Source organism: Lagenorhynchus albirostris, chromosome 1, assembly GCF_949774975.1.
Source record: "Lagenorhynchus albirostris chromosome 1, mLagAlb1.1, whole genome shotgun sequence".
NCBI lineage: Eukaryota > Metazoa > Chordata > Mammalia > Artiodactyla > Delphinidae > Lagenorhynchus > Lagenorhynchus albirostris.
The window spans coordinates 113207440-113230584 of NC_083095.1; the positions used below are offsets into that span (position 1 = coordinate 113207440).

General features: G+C 39.9%; 1 protein-coding gene across 2 annotated transcripts in view; it reads left to right on the plus strand.

Moving 5' to 3' along the window:
• The window catches only part of UNC13C (unc-13 homolog C), a 598728-nt gene that overhangs the window by 287475 nt on the left and 288108 nt on the right, over window positions 1–23145 (plus strand). For both annotated transcript variants that reach the window (XM_060169334.1, XM_060169325.1), the window contains one exon: window positions 19539–19695. In XM_060169334.1, coding sequence (XP_060025317.1) covers window positions 19539–19695 — 157 coding nt within the window. The remainder of the gene's footprint in view (window positions 1–19538; window positions 19696–23145) is intronic.

A 23145-nucleotide genomic window follows, 5' to 3' on the forward strand; every position in this document is an offset into this window, starting at 1 on the left:
GAGGCGGAGTGGGGGAGCTTGGGAGCCGCGGAGGAGAGCACAGCAACAGGGGTGCGGAGGGCAAAGCGGACAGATTCCAGCGCAGAGGATCGGGCCGACCGGCACTCACCAGCCGAGAGGCTTGTCTGCTCGCCCGCCGGGGCGGGTGGGGCTGGGAGCTGAGGCTCCGGCTTTTGTCGGAGAGCCGGGACAGGACTGAGGTTGGCGGCGTGAACACAGCCTGCAGGGCGTTGGTGCGCCGTGGCTGGCCGGGAGAGAGTCCGGGGAGGGGTCTGGACCTGCCGAAGAGGCAAGAGACTTTTACGTCCCTCTTTGTTTCCTGGTGCACGAGGAGAGGGGATTAAGAACGCTGCTTGAGAGAGCTCCAGGGACGGGCGCGAGCCGCGGCTAAGAGTCTGGAGCCCAGAGAGGGACATGGGACGCTAAGGCCGCTGCTGCCGCAGCCAGGAGGCCTGTGTGCGAACACAGGTCACTAGCCACACGCCCTTCCGGGGAGCCTGTGCAGCCCGCCACTGCCAGGGTCCCGGGATCCGGGGACGGCTCCCCCGGGAGAGCGCTCGGCTCGCCTCAGGCTGCAGTGTCACGCCCGCCTCTGCCGCTGCAGGCCCGCCCCACACTCCGTGACCCTCCCTACCCCCCCCCCCCCCCCCCCCCGGCCTGGGTGAGCCAGAGCCTCCGAATCAGCGGCTCCTTTAACCCCGTCCTGTCTGAGCAAAGAACAGACGCCCTCCGGCGACCTACACGCACAGGCGGGGCCAAATCCAAAGCTGAGCCCCTGGGAACTGTGAGAACAAAGAAGAGAAAGGGAAATCTCTCCCAGCAGCCTCAGAAGCAGCGGATTAAAGCTCCACAATCATAGAGTGTTCTGCCTATGTTTTCCTCTAAGAGTTTGATAGTTTCTGGCCTTACATTTAGGTCTTTAATCCATTTTGAGCTTATTTTTGTGTATGGTGTTAGGGAGTGATCTAATCTCATACTTTTATGTGTAGCTGTCCAGTTTTCCCTCTATGACATAAATCACAGCAAGGTCCTTTTTGACCCACCTCCTAGAGAAATGGAAATAAAAACAAAAGTAAACAAATGGGACCTAATGAAACTTAAAAGCTTTTGCACAGCAAAGGAAACCATAAAGAAGACCAAAAGACAACCCTCAGAATGGGAGAAAATATTTGCAAATGAAGCAACGGACAAAGGATTAATCTCCAGAATTTATAAGCAGCTCATGCAGCTTAATAACAAAAAAACAAACAACCCAATCCAAAAATGGGCAGAAGACCTAAATAGACATTTCTCCAAAGAAGATATACAGAGTGCCAACAAACACATGAAAGAATGCTCAACATCACTAATCATTAGAGAAATGCAAATCAAAACTACAATGAGATATCATCTCACACCAGTCAGAATGGCCATCATCAAAAAATCTAGAAACAATAAATGCTGGAGAGGGTGTGGAGAAAAGGGAACCCTCTTACACTGTTGGTGGGAATGTAAATTGATACAGCCACTGTGGAGAACAGTATGGAGGTTCCTTAAAAAGCTACAACTAGAACTACCATATGACCCAGCAATCCCACTACTGGGCATATACCCTGAGAAAACCATAATTCAAAAAGAGTCATGTACCAAAATGTTCATTGCAGCTCTATTTACAATAGCCCGGAGATGGAAACAACCTAAGTGTCCATCATCGGATGAATGGATAAAGAAGATGTGGCACATATATACAATGGAATATTACTCAGCCATAAAAAGAGACGAAATTGAGCTATTTGTAATGAGGTGGATAGACCTAGAGTCTGTCATACAGAGTGAAGTAAGTCAGAAAGAGAGAGACAAATACCGTATGCTAACACATATATATGGAATTTAAAAAAAAATGTCCTGAAAAACCTAGGGGTGAAACAGGAATAAAGACACAGACTTACTAGAGAATGGACTTGAGGCTATGGGGAGGGGGAAGGGTAAACGGTGACAAAGCGATAAAGAGGCATGGACATATATACACTACCAAAAGTAAGGTAGCTAGCTAGTGGGAAGCAGCCGCATAGCACAGGGAGATCAGCTCGGTGCTTTGTGACCGCCTGGAGGGGTGGGATAGGGAGGGTGGGAGGGAGGGAGACGCAAGCGGGAAGAGATATGGGAATATATGTATATATATAACTGATTCATTTTGTTGTGAAGCTGAAACTAACATACCATTGTAAAGCAATTATACTCCAATAAAGATGTTAAAAAAAAAAAAAAAAACTCCACAGTCAACTTGATATACCCTGCATCTGTGGAATACTTGAATAGACAACGAATCATCCCAAATTAAGGAGCCCTGTGGATGAAAGGCTCTTGGTGCTGCAGCCAGGAGTCAGTGCTGTGCCTCTGAGGTGGGAGAGCCAACTTCAGGACACTGGTCCACAAGAGGCCTCCCAGCTGCACATAATATCAAACAGCAAAAATCTCGGAGAGATCTCCATCTCAACGCCAGCACCCAGCTTCACTCAACGACCAGCAAGCTACAGTGCTGGACATCCTATGCCAAACAACTAGCAAGACAGGAACACAACCCCACCCATTAGCAGAGAGGCTGCCCAAAATCATAATAAGTCTACAGACACCCCAAAATACACCACCAGACGTGGACCTGCCCACCAGAAAGACAAGATCCAGCCTCATCCACCAGAACACAGGCACTAGTACCCTCCACCAGGAAGACTACACAACCCACTGAACCAACCTTAGCCACTTGGGACAGACACAAAAAACAAGAGGAACAAGAACCTTCAGCCTACAAAAAAGGAGACCCCAAACACAGTAAGATAAGCAAAATGAAAAGACACAAAAACACACAGCAGATGAAGGAGCAGGATAAAAACCCACCAGACCTAACAAATGAAGAGGAAATAGGCAGTCTACCTGAAAAAGAATTCAGAATAATGATAGTAAGGTTGATCCGAAATCTTGGAGATAGAATAGAATAGACAAATTGCAAGAATCAGTTAACAAGGACCTAGAAGAACCAAAGATGAAACAAGCAACGATGAACAACACAATAAATGAAATTAAAAGTACTCTAGATGGGATCAATAGCAGAATAACTGAGGCAGAAGAACGGATAAGTGACCTGGAAGATAAAATAGTGGAAATAACTACTGCAGAGCAGAATAAGGAAAAAAGAATGAAAAGAACTGAGGACACTCTCAGAGACCTCTGGGACAACATTAAACGCACCAACATTCGAATTATAGGGGTTCCAGAAGAAGAAGAGAAAAAGAAAGGGACTGAGAAAATATTTGAAGAGATTATAGTTGAAACCTTCCCTAATATGGGAAAGGAAATAGTTAATCAAGTCCAGGAAGCACAGAGAGTCCCATACAGGAAAAATCCAAGGAGAAATACGCCAAGACACATATTAATCAAACTGTCAAAAATTAAATACAAAGAAAACATATTAAAAGCAGCAAGGGAAAAACAACAAATAACACACAAGGGAATCCCCATAAGGTTAACAGCTGATCTTTCAGCAGAAACTCTGCAAGCCAGAAGGGAGTGGCAGGACATATTGAAAGTGTTGAAGGAGAAAAACCTGCAACCAAGATTACTCTACCCAGCAAGAATCTCATTCAGATTTGATGGAGAAATTAAAACCTTTACAGATAAGCAAAAGCTGAGAGAGTTCAGCACCACCAAACCAGCTCTACAACAACTGCTAAAGGAACTTCTCTAGGCAAGAAACACAAAAGAAGGAAAGGACCTACAATAACGAACCCAAAACAATTAAGAAAATGGGAATAGGAACACACATATCGATAATTACCTTAAATGTAAATGGACTAAATGCTCCCACCAAAAGACACAGATTGGCTGAATGGATAAAGAAACAAGACTCATATATATGCTGTCTACAAGAGACTCACTTCAGACCTAGAGACACATACAGACTGAAAGTAAGGGGATGGAAAAAGGTATTTCATGCAAATGGAAACCAAAAGAAAGCTGGAGTAGCAATTCTATCAGACAAAATAGACTTTAAAACAAAGACTATTAGAAGAGACAAAGAAGGACACTACATAATGATCAAGGGATCGATCCAAGAGGAAGATATAACAATTGTAAATATTTATGCACCCAACATAGGTGCACCTCAATACATAAGGCAAATACTGACAGCCATAAAAGGGGAAATCGACAGTAACACATTCATAGTAGGGGACTTTAACACCCCACTTTCACCGATGGACACATCATCCAAAATGAAAATAAATAAGGAAACACAAGCTTTAAATGATACATTAAACGAGATGGAGTTAATTGATATTTATAGGACATTCCATCCAAAAATAACAGAATACACATTTTTCTCAAGTGCTCATGGAACATCCTCCAGGATAGATCATATCTTGGGCCACAAATCAAGCCTTGGTAAATTTAAGAAAATTGAAATTGTATCAAGTATCTTTTCTGACCACAACGCCATGAGACTAGATATCAATTACAGGAAAAGATCTGTAAAAAATACAAACACATGGAGGCTAAACAATACACTACTTAATAATGAAGTGATCACTGAAGAAATCAAAGAGAAATCAAAACATACCTAGAAACAAATGACAATGGAGACACAACGACCCAAAACCTGTGGGATGCAGCAAAAGCAGTTCTAAGGGGGAAGTTTATAGCAATACAAGCCCACCTTAAGAAGCAGGAAACATCTCGAATAAACAACCTAACCTTGCACCTCAAGCAATTGGAGAAAGAAGAACAAAAAAACCCCAAAGCTAGCAGAAGGAAAGAAATCATAAAAATCAGATCAGTAATAAATGAAAAAGAAATGAAGGAAACAATAGCAAAGATCAATAAAACTAAAAGCTGGTTCTTTGAGAAGATAAACAAAATAGATAAACCACTAGCCAGACTCATCAAGAAAAAAAGGGAGAAGACTCAAATCAATAGAATTAGAAATGAAAAAGGAGAGGTAACAACTGACACTGCAGAGATAAAAGAGATCATGAGAGATTACTACAAGCAACTCTATGCCAATAAAATGGACAATCTGGAAGAAATGGACAAATTCTTAGAAATGCACAACCTGCCAAGACTGAATCAGGAAGAAATAGAAAATATGAACAGACCAATCACAAGCACTGAAATTGAAACTGTGATTAAAAATCTTCCAACAAAGAAAAGCCCAGGACCAGATGGCTTCACAGGCGAATTCTATCAAACATTTAGAGAAGAGCTAACACCTATCCTTCTGAAACTCTTCCAAAATATAGCGGAGGGAGGAACACTCCCAAACTCCTTCTACGAGGCCACCATCACCTTGATACCAAAACCAGACAAGGATGTCACAAGGAAAGAAAACTACAGGCCAATATCACTGATGAACATAGATGCAAAAATCCTCAACAAAATACTAGCAAACAGAATCCAACAGCACATTAAGAGGATCATACACCATGATCAAGTGGGGTTTATTCCAGGAATGCAAGGATTCTTCAATATACGCAAATCTATCAATGTGATAAACCATATTAACAAATTGAAGGAGAAAAACCATGTGATCATCTCAATAGATGCAGAGAAAGCTTTTGACAAAATTCAACACCCATTTATGATAAAAACCCTGCAGAAAGTAGGCATAGAGGGAACTTTCCTCAACATAATAAAGGCCATATATGACAAGCCCACAGCAAACATCATCCTCAATGGTGAAAAACTGAAAGCATTTCCACTAAGATCAGGAACAAGACAAGGTTGCCCACTCTCACCACTCTTATTCAACATAGTTTTGGAAGTTTTAGCCACAGCAATCAGAGAAGAAAAGGAAATAAAAGGACTCCAAATCGGAAAAGAAGAAGTAAAGCTGTCACTGTTTGCAGATGACATGATCCTATACATAGAGAACCCTAAAGATGCTACCAGAAAACTACTAGAGCTAATCAATGAATTTGGTAAAGTGGCAGGATACAAAATTAATGCACAGAAATCTCTGGCATTCCTATATACTAATGATGAAAAATCTGAAAGTGAAATCAAGAAAACACTCCCATTTACCATTGCAACAAAAAGAATAAAATATCTAGGAATAAATCTCCCTAAGGAGACAAAAGATCTGTATGCAGAAAATTATAAGACACTGATGAAAGAAATTAAAGATGATACAAATAGATGGAGAGATATACCATGTTTTTGGATTGGAAGAATCAACATTGTGAAAATGACTCTACTACCCAAAGCAATCTATAGATTCAATGCAATCCCTATCAAACTACCACTGGCATTTTTCACAGAACTAGAACAAAAAATTTTGCAATTTGTATGGAAACACAAAAGACCCCGAATCGCCAAAGCAATCTTGAGAACGAAAGAAGGAACTGGAGGAATCAGGCTCCCAGACTTCAGACTATACTACAAAGCTACAGTTATCAAGACGGTATGGTACTGGCACAAAAACAGAAAGATAGATCAATGGAACAGGATAGAGAGCCCAGAGATAAACCCACGCACATATGGTCACCTTATCTTTGACAAAGGAGGCAGAAATGTACAGTGGAGAAAGGACAGCCTATTCAATAAGTGGTGCTGGGAAACCTGGATAGCTACATGTAAAAGTATGAGATTAGATCACTCCCTAACACCATACACAAAAATAAGCTCAAAATGGATTAAAGACCTAAATGTAAGGCCAGAAACTATCAAACTCTTAGAGGAAAACATAGGCAGAACACTCTATGACATAAATCACAGCAAGGTCCTTTTTGACCCACCTCCTAGAGAAATGGAAATAAAAACAAAAGTAAACAAATGGGACCTAATGAAACTTAAAAGCTTTTGCGCAGCAAAGGAAACCATAAAGAAGACCAAAAGACAACCCTCAGAATGGGAGAAAATATTTGCAAATGAAGCAACGGACAAAGGATTACTCTCCAAAATTTATAAGCAGCTCATGCAGCTTAATAACAAAAAAACAAACAACCCAATCCAAAAATGGGCAGAAGACCTAAATAGACATTTCTCCAAAGAAGATATACAGAGTGCCAACAAACACATGAAAGAATGCTCAACATCACTAATCATTAGAGAAATGCAAATCAAAACTACAATGAGATATCATCTCACACCAGTCAGAATGGCCATCATCAAAAAATCTAGAAACAATAAATGCTGGAGAGGGTGTGGAGAAAAGGGAACCCTCTTACACTGTTGGTGGGAATGTAAATTGATACAGCCACTGTGGAGAACAGTATGGAGGTTCCTTAAAAAGCTACAAATAGAACTACCATATGACCCAGCAATCCCACTACTGGGCATATACCCTGAGAAAACCATAATTCAAAAAGAGTCATGTACCAAAATGTTCATTGCAGCTCTATTTACAATAGCCCGGAGATGGAAACAACCTAAGTGTCCATCATCGGATGAATGGATAAAGAAGATGTGGCACATATATACAATGGAATATTACTCAGCCATAAGAAGAGACGAAATTGAGCCATTTGTAATGAGGTGGATAGACCTAGAGTCTGTCATACAGAGTGAAGTAAGTCAGAAAGAGAGAGACAAATACCGTATGCTAACACATATATATGGAATTAAAAAAAAAATGTCCTGAAAAACCTAGGGGTGAAACAGGAATAAAGACACAGACTTACTAGAGAATGGACTTGAGGCTATGGGGAGGGGGAAGGGTAAACGGTGACAAAGCGATAAAGAGGCATGGACATATATACACTACCAAAAGTAAGGTAGCTAGCTAGTGGGAAGCAGCCGCATAGCACAGGGAGATCAGCTCGGTGCTTTGTGACCGCCTGGAGGGGTGGGATAGGGAGGGTGGGAGGGAGGGAGACGCAAGCGGGAAGAGAGATGGGAATATATGTATATATATAACTGATTCATTTTGTTGTGAAGCTGAAACTAACATACCATTGTAAAGCAATTATACTCCAATAAAGATGTTAAAAGAAATTGTTAATATGGTGTATCATGTTGATTGATTTCCATATATTGAAGAATCCTTGCATTCCTGGAATAAACCCCACTTGATCATGGTGTATGACCCTTTTAATGTGCTGTTGGATTCTGTTTTGTAGTATTTTGTTGAGGATTTTTGCATCTATGTTCATCAGTGATATTGGCCTGTAGTTTACTTTCTTTGTGACATCCTTGTCTGGTTTTGGTATCAGGGTGATGGTGGCCTCGTAGAATGAGTTTGGGAGTGTTCCTCCCTCTGCTCTACTTTGGAAGAGTTTGAGAAGGTTAGGTGTTAGCTCTTCTCAATATGTTTGATAGAATTCGCCTGTGAAGCCATCTGGTCCTGGGCTTTTGTTTGTTGGAAGATTTTTAATCACAGTTTCAATTTCAGTGCTTGCGATTGGTCTGTTCATATTTTCTATTTCTTCCTGATTCAGTCTTGGCAGGTTGTGCATTTCTAAGGTTTTGTCCATTTCTTTCAGGTTGTCCATTTAATTGGCATAGAGTTGCTTGTAGTAATCTCTCATGATCTTTTGTATTTCTGCAGTGTCAGTTGTTACTTCTTTTTCCTTTCTAATTCTATTGATTTGAGTCTTCTCCCTTTTTTTCTTGATGAGTCTGGCTAATGGTTTACCAATTTTGTTTATCTTCTCAAAGAACCAGCTTTTAGTTTTATTGATCTTTGCTACTATTTCCTTTATTTCTTTTTCATTTATTTCTGATCTGATTTTTATGTTTTCTTTCCTTCTGCTAACTTTGGGGGTTTTTTGTTCTTCTTTCTCTAATTGCTTTAGGTACAAGGTTATGTTGTTTATTCAGGATGTTTCCTGATTCTTAAGGTAGGATTGTATTGCTATAAACTTCCCTCTTAGAACTGCTTTTGCTGCATCCCATAGGTTTTGGGTCATCGTGTCTCCATTGGTATTTGCTTCTGCATATTTTTTTATTTCCTCTTTGAATTCTTCAGTGATCACTTCGATATTAAGTAGTGTATTGTTTAGCCTCCATGTGTTTGTATTTTTTACAGATCTTTTCCTGTAATTGATATCTAGTGTCATAGCGTTGTGGTCAGAAAAGATACTTGATACAATTTCAATTTTCTTAAATTTACTAAGGCTTAACTTGTGACCCAAGATATGATCTATCCTGGAGAAATTTCCATGAGCACTTGAGAAAAATGTGTATTCTGTTGTTTTTGGATGCAATGTCCTATAAATATCAATTAAGTCCGTCTTGTTTAATGTATCATTTAAAGCTTGTGTTTCCTTATTTATTTTCATTTTGGATGATGTGTCCATCGGTGAAAGTGGGGTGTTAAAGTCCCCTACTATGAATGTGTAACTGTCGATTTCCCCTTTTATGGCTGTTAGTATTTGCCTTATGTATTGAGGTGCTCCTATGTTGGGTGCATAAATATTTAAAATTGTTATATCTTCTTCTTGGATTGATCCCTTGATCATTATGTATATCCTTCTTTGTCTCTTCTAATAGTCTTTATTTTAAAGTCTGTTTTGTCTGATATGAGAATTGCTACTCCAGCTTTCTTTTGGTTTCCATTTGCATGGAATATCTTTTTCCATCCCCTTACCTTCAGTCTGTATGTGTCTCTAGGTCTGAAGTGGGTCTCTTGTAGACAGCATATATATGGGTCTTGTTTCTTTATCCATTCAGCCAATCTGTGTCTTTTGGTGGGAGCATTTAGTCCATTTACATGTAAGGTAATTATCAATATGTATGTTCCTATTCCCATTTTCTTAATTGTTTTGGGTTTGTTATTGTAGTTGTTTTCCTCCTCTTGTGTTTCCTGCCTAGAGAAGTATCTTTAGCAGTTGTTGTAAAGATTGTTTGGTGGTGCTGAACTCTCTCAGCTTTTGCTTGTCTGTAAAGGGTTTGTTTTCTCCATCAAATCTGAATGAGATCCTTGCTGGGTAGCGTAATCTTGGTTGCAGGTTCTTCTCCTTCATCACTTTACATATGTCCTGCCATTCCTTTCTGGCTTGCAGTGTTTCTGCTGAAAGATCAGCTGTTAATCTTATGGGGATTCGCTTGTGTGTTATTTGTTGTTTTTCCCTTGCTGCTTTTAATATGTTTTCTTTGTATTTAATTTTTGACAGTTTGATTATTATGTGTCTTGGCATATTTCTCCTTGGATTTACCCTGTATGGGACTCTCTGTGCTTCCTGGATTTGGTTAACTATTTCCTTTCCCATATTAGGGTCGTTTTTAACTGTAATCTCTTCAAATATTTTCTCAGTCCCTTTCTTTTTCTCTTCTTCTTCTGGAACCCCTATAATTCGAATGTTGATGCGTGTAATGTTGTCCCAGAGGTCTCTGAGAGTGTCCTCAATTCTTTTCATTCTTTTTTCTTTATTCTGCTCTGCAGTACTTATTTCCACTATTTTATCTTCCAGGTCACTTATCTGTTCTTTTGCCTCAGTTATTCTGCCATTGATCCCATCTAGTGTATTTTTAATTTCATTTATTTTGTTGTTCATCGTTGCTTGTTTCATGTTTAGTTCTTCTAGGTCCTTGTTAAATGTTTCTTGCATTTTGTCTATTCTGTTTCCAACATTTTGGATCATCTTTACTATTATTATTCTGAATTCTTTTTCAGGTAGACTGCCTGTTTCCTCTTCATTTGTTAGATCTGGTGGGTTTTTATCTTGCTCCTTCATCTGCTGTGTGTTTTTCTGTCTTCTTATTTTGCTTATGTTACTGTGTTTGGGGTCTCCTTTTTGCAGGCTGCAGGTTCGTAGTTCCCATTGTTTTTGGTGTCTGTCCCCAGTGGCTAAAGATGGTTCAGTGGGTTGTGTAGGCTTCCTGGTGGAGGGGACTTGTGCCTGTGTTCTGGTGGATGAGGCTGGATCTTGTCTGTCTGGTGGGCAGGTCCACTTCTGGTCGTGTGTTTCGGGGTGTCTGTGGACTTACTGTGATTTTAGGCAGCCTCTCTGCTAATGGGTGGGGTTGTGTCCCTGTTTTCCTAGTTGTTTGGCATAGGATGTCCAGCACTGTAGCTTGCTGCTCGTTGAGTGATGCTGGGTGCTGGCATTGAGATGGAGATCTCTGGGAGATTTTCGGCGTTTGGTATTATGTGGAGCTCGGAGGTCTTTTGTGGACCAGTGTCCTGAAGTTGGCTCTCCCACGTCAGAGGCAGAGCCCTGACTCCTGGCTGGAGCACCAACAGCCTTTCATCCACACGGCTCAGAATAAAAGAGAGAAAAAGAAGGGAGAAAGAGAGGAAGGGAGGGAGGGAGGGAGCGAGGGAGGGAAAGAAAGAAAGAAGATAAAATAAAGTAAGATAAAATAAAATAAAGTTATTAAAATAAATAATAATTAAGAAAAAAATTTTTTTTTAAAGAATTAAAAAGGCAGATGGATAGAACCCTAGGACAAATGGTGGAAGCGAAGCTATACAGACAAAATCTCACACAGAAGCATACACATACACACTCACAGAAAGAGGAAAAGGGGAAAAAATAATAAATCTTGTTCTCAAAGTCCACCTCCTCAATTTGGGATCATTCCTTGACTATTCATGTATTCCACAGATGCAGAGTATATCAAGTTGATTGTGGAGCTGTAATTCGCTGCTTCTGAGGCTGCTGAGAGAGATTTCCCTTTCTCTTTGTTCTCACAGCTCCCGGGGCTCAGTTTTGGATTTGGCCCCGCCTCTGCTTGTAGGTTGGCGGGGGGCGTCTGTTCTTCGCTCAGACAGGACGGGGTTAAAGGAGCCGCTGATTCGGGAGCTCCGGCTCACTCAGGCGGGGAGGAGGGAGGGGCACGGAGTGCCTGGCGAGCCTGCCGGTGGCACAGGCCGGTGTGATGTTGCACCAGCCTGAGGCACACCATGCGTTCTCCCGGGGGAGTTGTCCCTGGATCCCGGGACCCTGGCAGTGGCGGGCTGCACATGCTACCCGGAAGGTGGGTGTGGATAGTGACCTGTGCTTGCACACAGGCTTCTTGGTGGAGGCAGCAGCAGCCTTAGCGTCATGCCCGTCTCTGGGGTCCGGGCTGTTAGCCGCAGCTCGCGCCCATCTCTGGACCTCCTTTAAGCAGCGCTCTTAATCCCCTCTCCTCGTGCACCAGGAAACAAGGAGGGAAGAAAAAGTCTCTTGCCTCTTCGTCAGGTCCAGACTTTTCCCCGGACTCCCTCCTGGCTGGCCATGGTGCACTAACCCCCTTCAGGCTGTGGTCACACCGCCAACCTCAGTTCTCTCCCTGCGCTCCAACCGAAGTTGGAGCCTCGGCTCCCAGCCCCGCCTGCCCAGGCGGGCAAGCAGACAAAGCATCTCAGGCTGGTGAGTGCCAGTCGAGATCGATCCTCTGTGCGAGAATCTCTCCGCTTTGCCCTCTGCACCCCTGTTGCTATGCTCTTCTCCGTGGCTCCGAAGCTTCCCCCCTTCCACCACCCGCATTCTCCGCCCGCAAATGGGCTTCCTAGTTTGTGGAAACCTTTCCTCCTTCACAGCTCCCTCCCACTGATGCAGGTCCCGTCCCTATCCTTTTGTCTCTGTTTATTCTTTTTTCTTTTGCCCTTCCCATGTATGTGTGGAGTTTCTTGCCTTTTGGGAGGTCTGAGGTCTTCTGCCAGCGTTCAGTAGGTGTTCTGTAGGAGTTGTTCCACGTGTAGATGTATTTCTTGTGTATCTGTGGGGAGGAAGGTGATCTCCGCGTCTTACTCTTCCGCCATCTTCCCCTCTGAAAAGAAAGGACATATTTTTTTAAATAACAAAAGTTTGTAGCTCCACCGAGAGATAACACTGTGACCATTTTATTTGGTTATTTTTGCTGTATAAGTGTGTGTGTGTGTGTGTGTGTGCGCATGCACACACAAGCGCTTGTATGTCTGTTGAGATAATAATGTACAAAGATGTTTGCATCCTGCTTGTTTGGCAACTTACAGGGTCCTTTGAATCAGTATTTGTCGACCACCAGCGTGTTACCAGTACTCACCTGCAGATCTTATAATGGCAGGTGAGCCTCTAAAAAGGTTCCCTGTGTGCCATGACTTTATTCTAAGGCAGTTTGCTTTTAGATTGGGCAAAGATATTTACCTGCTCCTATTGGTGGGCTCTTTAAGTATGAGAGCTGGATTTCTTTTCCTGGATAACGTAAACAACTTGTGAATTCTTGTCTTGCTAGAGCAGAACATAAAAGGTTAGAGTTAATCCCCACGGTATACTATTCCCGGTGTTCTTCCAACCCTTTCTTCAAACTAGCTTCTAATCCCGTTGCCCATTCCCTATTGCACAGGCTGTATTGCAGTCTTGGGAGTTGTGTACTCTTTAATGGATGTAAAGTGAGAAGGTGTGGGAAACACGCGACAGCTTTATTGCATCTGGAAGCCATTACCATGGAATAGGAAAGTGATCAAAAGCCTTGCTGGCCAGCCGCCTAGGCCTCGCATTTCTGATATGGGGGTGTACAGTGTATGGTTCCCAGAAATATCTTCCCGTTTCTTCTCTAGTCAGGTGAATATTTTAGGAGTTTAGACCAGGATAGTCACCGAATATCTCTCAGTCTATCCAGCTGCCCTAAACTTAGGCAAAGTCCCTCCCAGAAATAGGGAAATCTTTGATTGATACCCCTAATTTCCAGTGCTGCTATGACTTTACATCATTTAGTTTTGTTTTCATGGCCATTTCCATGGGAGGTTCAGAGGGGTAGATCATGAACAGCTGGCTACCTCGCATCATACCCCAGAAGTCATCTCAGTTAAATCTGAATCAGAAAGTACAATATTTCTGTCCGGTCTCTAAGATGAATGCATGCCTAATGCTCTGGAAAATTTAAAATACTGCTCGCAGTGTACCAGTTAAAATCAGAATACAATTTACTTTCAGAGTTGTGATCATTATGGCATTAACTGCTATGCACTTCAGCCCAATGTTCACAAAGCAATTGGATGTTGTGATAAACTGTCATACTCAAAGTAAACAAGCACATGTCCTATACACTAACGCTACATAAATACTGTTAACTCATATCGCTGTCACTTGTTTTCATTAAGTACTTATGGGCCAACTCCTGTGTACAAGAAAACACTATGCTAGAAGTGGGCTGGATTAGATGACAATTAAGCATGAACTAAACACATTCTGGAAGAAACAGGTACATACACAAGTAATACACAACGTTAGAGAGGGAGGAGGATAAATTAAGAGAAGATCACCCTGGTGGTTAAGAAAGATGCTTCTGAGCTTACATTGCCTGAACTCTAATCCTTAATCATTTCACTGCTCTGTGACCTTAGGGAGAAAAAAATTAGAAAAGGAAAGAAATATTTAATTACAACAAGTACAGAGAGGGAATGAGACTTTAGAAGCACTGGCAAAACCAAACCAAACTAAACAAAAACGTAACATTCCTAAGGCTACCTAGTTTACATGGTGTTCTTATGCTGTTCTTGGTGGAAACAGCATCTTTCCACCTGGTTTTAATACTTTCAGAGGTCATATAATGAGATTTTATACATTTTCAGATATAGCATGGCTAAACTCCATTTCAAAACTGTTTTGTTAGGAAGTTCAGGTTTTAGAGAAATATTTGAGGTTTTATATTTTGGAGACCAGAAATAACATGATTCTGTGTTTTTCAGATTATCTCAAGGTGGAAAATATTTTGTTCCTTATGACTGTGGTATGTGAAGGGCTTAGTCATATTGGAAGTGGGGCAGAAATGTCATTTTTTGCTTCTACACCTCCTAAATTGTTTTTCTGCTTCCAATACCTACTCATTTCAATCCATTTTTACACCCTTTCAGAGTCATCTTTCTAAATTCATCTGACAGTATCCCATCCCTCTGTGAGAATTTCAGCTAACTCTGTGTAGTTCACATGAGAAAGTCAAAGCTCCTTAGCTAAAGACCAACAAAATCTATCCTTGATCCATTTTTCCTTGGTCATCTTCTGCTACTTCTCACTTTTCATCCTATTCCGTCTCGGTGCAACACCCTGTTACTCCACTAACACTGATGTTGTTGCTGTCACAATGATGTTTATTTGTCAAGTCCAATAGTTATTGTATGTCCTTATAAGACTCTTTCAATGCACCTATCAGCATCAATCATCCTTCATCCTTCAAACCTCCTATTCCAATGTTTTCCCTAATTCCATTGCCCTGGCTTTCCTTTGACCTACCTTTTTTTTTTTAAAGGACATACTTTTTAAAAAATCTATTTATTATTTATTTTGGGCTGCATTGGGTCTTCGTTGCTGCACACGGGCTTTCTCTAGTTGCGGCGAGCGGGGGCTGCTTTTCGTTGCTCTGCACGGGCTTCTCATTACAGTGGCTTCTCTTGTTGCGGAGCACAGGCTGTAGGTGTGCGAGCTTCGGTAGTTGTGGCACGTGGGCTCAGTAGTTGTGGCACCCGGGCTTAGTTGTTCCACAGTATGTGGGATCTTCCTGGACCAGTGCTCAAACCTGTGTCCCCTGCATTGGCAGTCAGATTCTTAATCACTGCACCACCAGGGAAGTCCCTATCATTTTAAGTTTGATCTCAGTCATAGAATTTACTTATTCGTCTTCCACTAGTCCCTTACATATCAGTGTTTCCCAGGTTTCATTTCCTGACACTGTTCTTCATTCTGTATAATTCCCCTGGATGATCTTACCCATTTTCGTGGTTTTGAAATGATCCCCAGATCTAAGTGTCCAGCCCAGGTCTCCAGTAACCCAGTGGACATTACTTTATGGAAATCCTACAAGCACCTTAAGCTCAAACTCGACTGGACACGTGACCCGACCTTACAACCCCTTTTTCTCCTTTATAGTTCCCAGCTCACTGGGCAGAAGCACCCCTCACCCAGTCTTCCACACCGAAGCCTTGGAACTTCATCACTTCTCTTTCTCCTCTTTCACTCCGTATCAAGCACCGAGTCCTGACAGTTTTCCTCTCTTAATATTTTTAAAATATATTCCCTCCTCCCTATCTCTACAGCTACTGCCTTAGTTCAGACACCCATCATCTCTTCCCTTTATAGCCTTCTAATTGGACTCTTTTCTCAGTCTCACCTTCCTTAAGCCATCCTCCTAAAATCCCCTCCCACCAAATCTATTTTAAACTCAACTCTGATGATGTCACTTCCTACCCCATGTAAACAATGAGAGATTGTTGGAGGTAATTTTTCACTTATATTGACTCTAAGATTTTGAGTTTTGAGTTTTGTTTGAAAAAATCTTCTGACCTATATAATAGGTCCAACTTGCCTACCATATTGCACAAGACTATCATACATACCCCTCACTTTGCCTCTGGTCATATAATGGTCTAGAATGTGCTCCTGGAAATTTGGGCTCCACCAGCCTAAAATTGCTAGGGTTCATTGTAAACAATATTTTGTTTCTTTCCATTGTGCCTTGGTTTTAATTATTCCATTCCTTTGGAATATTTATATTCTTTATCTATCAGCAATAGCAAGCCCTGTGCTCGCTCTGGCTATCTCTTAGTCATACATTAACTCTTAGCCCAGCATCATTTCAAGAAGTCTTCCTAGACAGCGCCCCCACCACCAGGGTACAATACACACACTCTAATTTGGTGTTTCATAGCACTGTTATGCTTTTCTTTTTCATAGCTTTCTCAAAATTGTATTACATTTCTTGTGTCACTGATTCTCCCACTAATCTGTAAGTAAACTCATTACTGTATACCCAGTATCTAATAGAGTATCTGGCTTTCAGACATGTTCAGTAAATACCTATCAAAGTAAATTCTAGGGACACTAAACTCTCCACTCTACCATGGCCATTACATAATCACTCATCCTCTAGACCTTGACTCAGATGTTTCCTTCTGACTTCTCCTATACTAGGTTCACCACTAGTGGACTCAACTCAACCTTTGGACCTTTGCCATCCATCTCCAGGCCTCATTCCTCCATCCCATGGCCCACTCAAACCCTTACATACCTCTGTAACAGCACTTTCTCTTGTGTAACAAAATGAGGTTTCAATGTTCATGCCTCTCAATTAGGGTATACATTAATTTTTTACACCAGGACCATGTTTTAAGCAACTCAAGATCCCTATCAGGAAGAATAGTCCCAGAAATATAGTAGATGTGTAGTTGTTAAAGGGAGAATACTTTGCCCAGATGTCTTTAACATTAAAAAAAAAATGAATGAAAGGTTAAAGAGTAGAAAAACAATAGAATCAATTATAATTCTATTTTTCATCAATTCTGGTAAGAGAAAGTATTATAATTATACTATTTGCCTATAAATTGAATTTATATTTTAGAGAACAGCAGTGTGAATGGCAGTTTATTTTCCTGTTTTCTAATTGTTTATGAATAATATGTATTAACATTAAATTATAAACATATAGCAAATATTTCATTAAACTAAGAAACTCTAAATTACATTTATTTACATAGCTTTTTGCCTATATTACCCATAAATTTTCATATCTAACAAATTATTTGTTAAACCTCTCATTTTGGTTATAAAACATTGCATTGGGATTGCAAAGCCACAGTTTCATAGGGCATTTTCGTCATTAAGATATTGGCTGAATCAAGTCAAAGTATAAAACAGACAAAGCTTGGTTGTTGATATCCCTGGTCTTCCCATATGGCACTCATTTTTCCCTAAGATGCCTTATAATTGCATCATCTTCAGAATAGAACTTGCTATTTCACTTATCAAATTCACACCGTGGAACGCCTTAAGCAGAATATTCATATGTTCCTCCATTGTTCTACTTAAAGTACCTGCTGAGCTGTTGCTACTGCTCTTACCGGACAACAAAAATCACAGGGTGGCAGCTGCAAGCAGTACGGACTAAGTAACACACCTGCATTAGGAGAATACTAATTCTGGTTTAAAACCAAGAACAAGATTATTCATTCTGGTCACCTCCAGAATCTCTTTAAATAGATAATGCATGCTGAGGAAAATAAACTTCTGGTCTTTGAGTTCCTCACCAGTTTATTTTGACAGTTGGTGATTGTCTATCTCTTGTTCCCACCTAGGTATGTATACTTCCCTTTTGCCATCTCCCACACTATCCCACTTAGGCATTGCATATTCCATATCTCTTGACATCTGACTTCGGTCTAACAAATCTAATTATTTGACAGTTATGAAAAAAGAAAGAAATGTGATACCATATGCTAGTTTTTATTTAATTTCTATTTTTAATATATTTATGTCACTTATGGTATTCTTAATAGATATAAATTATAAGTAGTGTATAATAAAGTCAAAATATGCATCATTTACCTAAAAGAAGAGAGTAGTGATCATCTAATTCCACGGTTACATCACACAGATCATGTAACTCTCATGGCATACTTTGCTCTTCATGATCCTCAAAGATCCATGTTTAAAAATGTAGCCTAGGGCTTCCCTGGTGGCGCAGTGGTTGAGAGTCCGCCTGCCGATGCAGGGGACACGGGTTTGTGCCCCAGTCCGGGAGGATCCCACATGCCGCGGAGCCACTGAGCCTGCGTGCCCAGAGCCTGTGCTCCACAACGGGAGAGGCCACAGCAATGAGAGGCCCACGTACCGCAAAAAAAAAAAAAAAAAATTTAGCCTACATTTATTAGCTAATCGAAGTTAGATGAGTGGCCTGGCTAAAGTCTAAGAAAAGCAGCATTTCCAGGACCTCCATCCATTTCTTTTGAGCTGCCACTTGGAGCATTTATTTATGTGGGTACATTCTATGCTTGTGTTCAATAATACAAAATTCAGAGATGCCTTGGTGTTGGATAAATTACCGAGATATGAGAGCAAAATGGGATCAGATTAGGTAATGAAAATTTCTTTCTTCCATGGGTATTTTATCTTTTCACTTTTATCACAAGTTGTGCTTTCAATTTTTAAGTCTTTTGTTAGAATTCAAATGAAACAAATTTTCCTGAGAGAAGTAATGGAATTGAACACTTGATGCTTCTGATGTCTGTAAATGATACTGTTATTCAATGTTTGAAAGAAATGGTCTTTAAGCATAAAGCTGGCATAATTCAGTTTGTCTTCGCTGTTCATTTGTTTGCTTAATTAAATTCTGGCTTTAGCAAAACCTCAATAAACAAAACTGCTTGTGGAAGATACTCCTTAATAACAAAAGCTCACAAACTGGACTCAGGTCAGATGTTAAGTTGACTTGTTCAGACAGTGTGCAATGAAAGGAGGGCCTCTTGTTTACCTTATCGGTGTGAGAGGAATACAAGTGTGAAAGAACATTCTGGATGCAATTCAACATTTCAAGAGCTGAAGTAATTGAGGACAGAGTTGCCAGAGAAAGGGAAACTCCTGGATTATTGCTTTTCGACAGTGTTAGATTCCACTGGAAATTGCACTTTTTGTGTGTACACACAACATTCCCAGTTGAAAGAAATTATGCACATATCCTTGTGGCAAATCACATTCTAATTAAGCCACTTCACATTTGTGAATGAGAAGTTTTTAAAAGGCTGAAATTGCTTTCTCTTTCAATTAGGAATTGTAAGAGTTTTCTCTCCTTTTCATAGAGTAGAGGAATTACTTAATTGCTGATGTTAGAGGATACACTGCTATGTGAATTAATTAGATTCTCTTTTTAAAGCACTTAATGTTTTTGTCTTGCAGGCACTTTTCATGTCTGTCTTCTAAATACATGTGCCCCGGTGTCCCTGCTGTAATGAGTACCTTGCTGGCAAATATAAATGCTTTCTATGCTCACACAACTGTTACAACAAATGTACAGGTTTCTGCCTCAGATCGATTTGCCGCTACCAACTTTGGTGTAAGTATTATTTTTTGAACTTGAAAATTCCTCATAACTTATGGGACTTAGATTTTCAAGGAGCTTTGGATTCCAGATATTCTTAGAATCTTACTGCAGAATGTACATCCTAAGGAGTATCTCTTAGTGTAATAGACTAAAGCTTAAAGTTTATTTGAAACATGTTCAGTGAAATACCTTTATTTGACAGCCAGTAGGTATCTTCATTAGATTAAATCTTCATATCGGGAATGGCTTTTCCAATGGAGGAAAACATACGTTTTGTGAGAGTACTAGGATTTATAGAAAATCCTCCATGTAAGCAAATTTGGGATTAACCATGGAAGATATCATTCCCTCGTAAATGTGAGCACAGTTGGCTTCTCTGGAGGCTTTTGGGTTCCATTTGCTCTTCCTATTGGTTTCTACTGGTACTGATGGATAAAGCCATATCATCTAAGTAAAAAAAATGTTAGGTGTATAAAGAAGCCAAGAAAAATATCTGTATCTAATTAAAACTGTCCACCTGACAATCAAATGCATCAAGAACACACTGAAAAGTAAAAATGCAGGATCCTAAGGAGTCTCAAGTATCTATCTGATGTACCTGGTGCTGGAACCCATTCTCCATAAGCATAATTCAATTGAAATTGACAAGACTAGAAATAGGATATAAATAAACAGTAATTCCAGTAAAGTGGTGAAGCTCTAAACTGAGAATTAGTGGAGATGGGGTAGGAAGGACAAATTCCAGAGCTTTTCAGGGCATAGAATCAACAGCACTTGCTGTCTTTAGGTATGTGAACAGTGAGAGAAAGGGAAAGATGCCTGGAAAGATTCCCAAGGTTTTCACCAGGGCAGTTGGTAGGCGGTAGCTCTGTTCAATAACCCTGTGAGACAGGTAGTTCTGTACTCATTTGTTTGTGGAGGAAACTAAGATCCATTGTAGGAAGGTGATTTCCATGACACCATAGTTACTCTTTTCACTGCACTTCCAAATCGGTTCACTGAATAGATTTGTGTTATTGATCATGTAGTTAGAAATCAAATTTTGAGGTGTGTGTCATAAAGTAGAAACAAATGAGACCCAGCTAATAAAAGGGTGTAAAGCCAATAGGGGAAAAAATGTGCTATGTTTACTCTTTTCTTGTCCTTTTCATTTAAAAGAAAACACATGTGAAGTATGTGAGATGAGTTGGAATGAATTAAAAGAAAAACTGATTGTTATTTAACGACAGTCAAAATAAATACTGGTAGAAGAGAATACTATCTGGGTTAAGAGTCATGGGGTTTGAGTTTGTATTCAAATTTGACAAGTCAGTTCAGTCATTCAAGCCTCAATATCTCAATATGTTCAATGAGGGTAGAAATTATTGCTCTGACATGTTTCTCAAATTTAAGATGAAAATCAAATGAAGTAAAAGATAAGCTAGTTTGTAAGAGTTGAAAGTGCTCTATAAATATAAGGTATGAGGATTTCATCTCTCCTGCCTGTCCTCTACTGTTGTTAGACAGATTGGCTCTTGTAAGAGCTGAGACCAAAGAAAATTCCCTAGTCAGCTCAACAAAATACTATTATGACCATCACCAGATCATAGAACAGTTTTTGTTATAAAAACCTCATGAAATTGTTTTGCTTTTAATATTCTGCCTGGGTATACTGTAGAGAATAAGCCAACCTTGTGGAACACTGAGCCTTTCTACCTCTGAGAAAGAAGATGTGTTTATATGACTAATTTCCATATAAGCTACCTGGAGGAAAATGAGATAGTATGCTCCTTTACTTCATGCTGACCCAAAGAAGAGAAGCCAGATTGATTTCACTACTTTGCAGTGTTTCAGTAGCAACATAGTTATAACAAAGTTCACTTTTGTAAATCAAATAACGTATTGTAGGACAGGGTCAAAAAAGAAATCTTTCTTCAAACTACATCTTGATAAGTTAGTGATTTGATGTGTAAATTTGACTAAATTTTTCTCTACCTATTGAAAATAATGCTAGTTGCTCAGTCAAATATAATAAGTATAAAGCTTCCCACCTTCACTTGGCCTGAAGTTCTTATTTACCTGACTTCTGAAGTTGATACTGTCACTTGTGAATCAGGCAGGAACACTATTACATTGGCCCCTTTTTATCTTTCCCAAAGGTGTAATCCAGACATTTTTGAATCTCAAAAAATAAACCAGTGGAAAAGTTTTCTTACCTATGAGGACTGTAAAACAAACAAATATTTAAGAAAAGGAAATCATTACTCTTTCCAATCCAAACTTTTTGTGTGCAAATGTTATTTAAAGTCATGCTTTGGATGAAAAATGTTCAAGAATAAAGTGAAAAGAACAGAACCATTGCGTGTGGAGATGAGAGAGAAGCAAAGTTTGCTGAGGAAAATGATTAGAGAAATTGGGTAAAAATGATGAGAAAAATCTGACGTTATTAAAGACAAGGTAAAAATATTTTAAGAAAAGAGGAATATATTGCATTGTCAGCTGTTGCAAAAAGTTCAAGTAAGATGGCGAAAGGAATGAGCCTGTTGGCTTTGGCAGTTAGGAGGTCATTGCTAAGTGAAGCAGTTGAGGTTAAAGCCTAATTTCATAGTGATCTTCAATGAATGGCATGTATGAATAGCTGTGTCAATTAGGGTTCATTTATTCCCTAAAATATAATGCAGTCGTTAAAAAATCAAGCTTTTAAAGAAAAGTGTATATAATTGAGCAATGCCCATTAAAAAATGACAACTGAAAATATATACATATGAAAATCTATATATAATCTAATTCCAACATTGAACACACACACACACTCTCACACACACACACACACTCTCACACACACACACACACACACATACATACATACATACATACATACATACATACATATATACGGGTTTAGAAACAAGCCTGAAAGAAAATGTGCCAAAATGCCAATAGTGTAGCCACTTGGTGGGATTACAGCTAATATTTTCTTGTTTTTGTTTTGTATTCATCTTTATACTAAAGTTGTACATTTTTCTATATTGTATTTGTATTTTATAATAATGATTAAAAGAGGGAAAGTGGGTGATGAAATAGAGACTAACCGGTTAAGGAACTTGAATGAGAAGGTAAGAGAGAGATTGGTCAAGAGTAAGAAGGTTTTACCATGAAAAAAGAGATGTTACTTTTACTGTGTGGTTGGGTAGAAGTTTTTATTATTTAATAAGATAAATTTTAACATATTTATAGATTGTTAGGACAGGAACTAGCTGCAAGAATGAAGCTGCAAATTTATCAGATGGAGAATAAGTGATATAATAACATCTCAGAGGAGAAAGAAGTAAATGTAGTCAAGAGGATGGAAGGAGGGACATTCTTTGGAATAAGAAAGGACAAGTTCCTATTCTGAAATTTGAGGAAATGGTGTGTGAGTCCTTGCAGAGAATGCTAAGCTTGTGATATAGGAGTGAAAAGTTGATGGAATCATACTATATT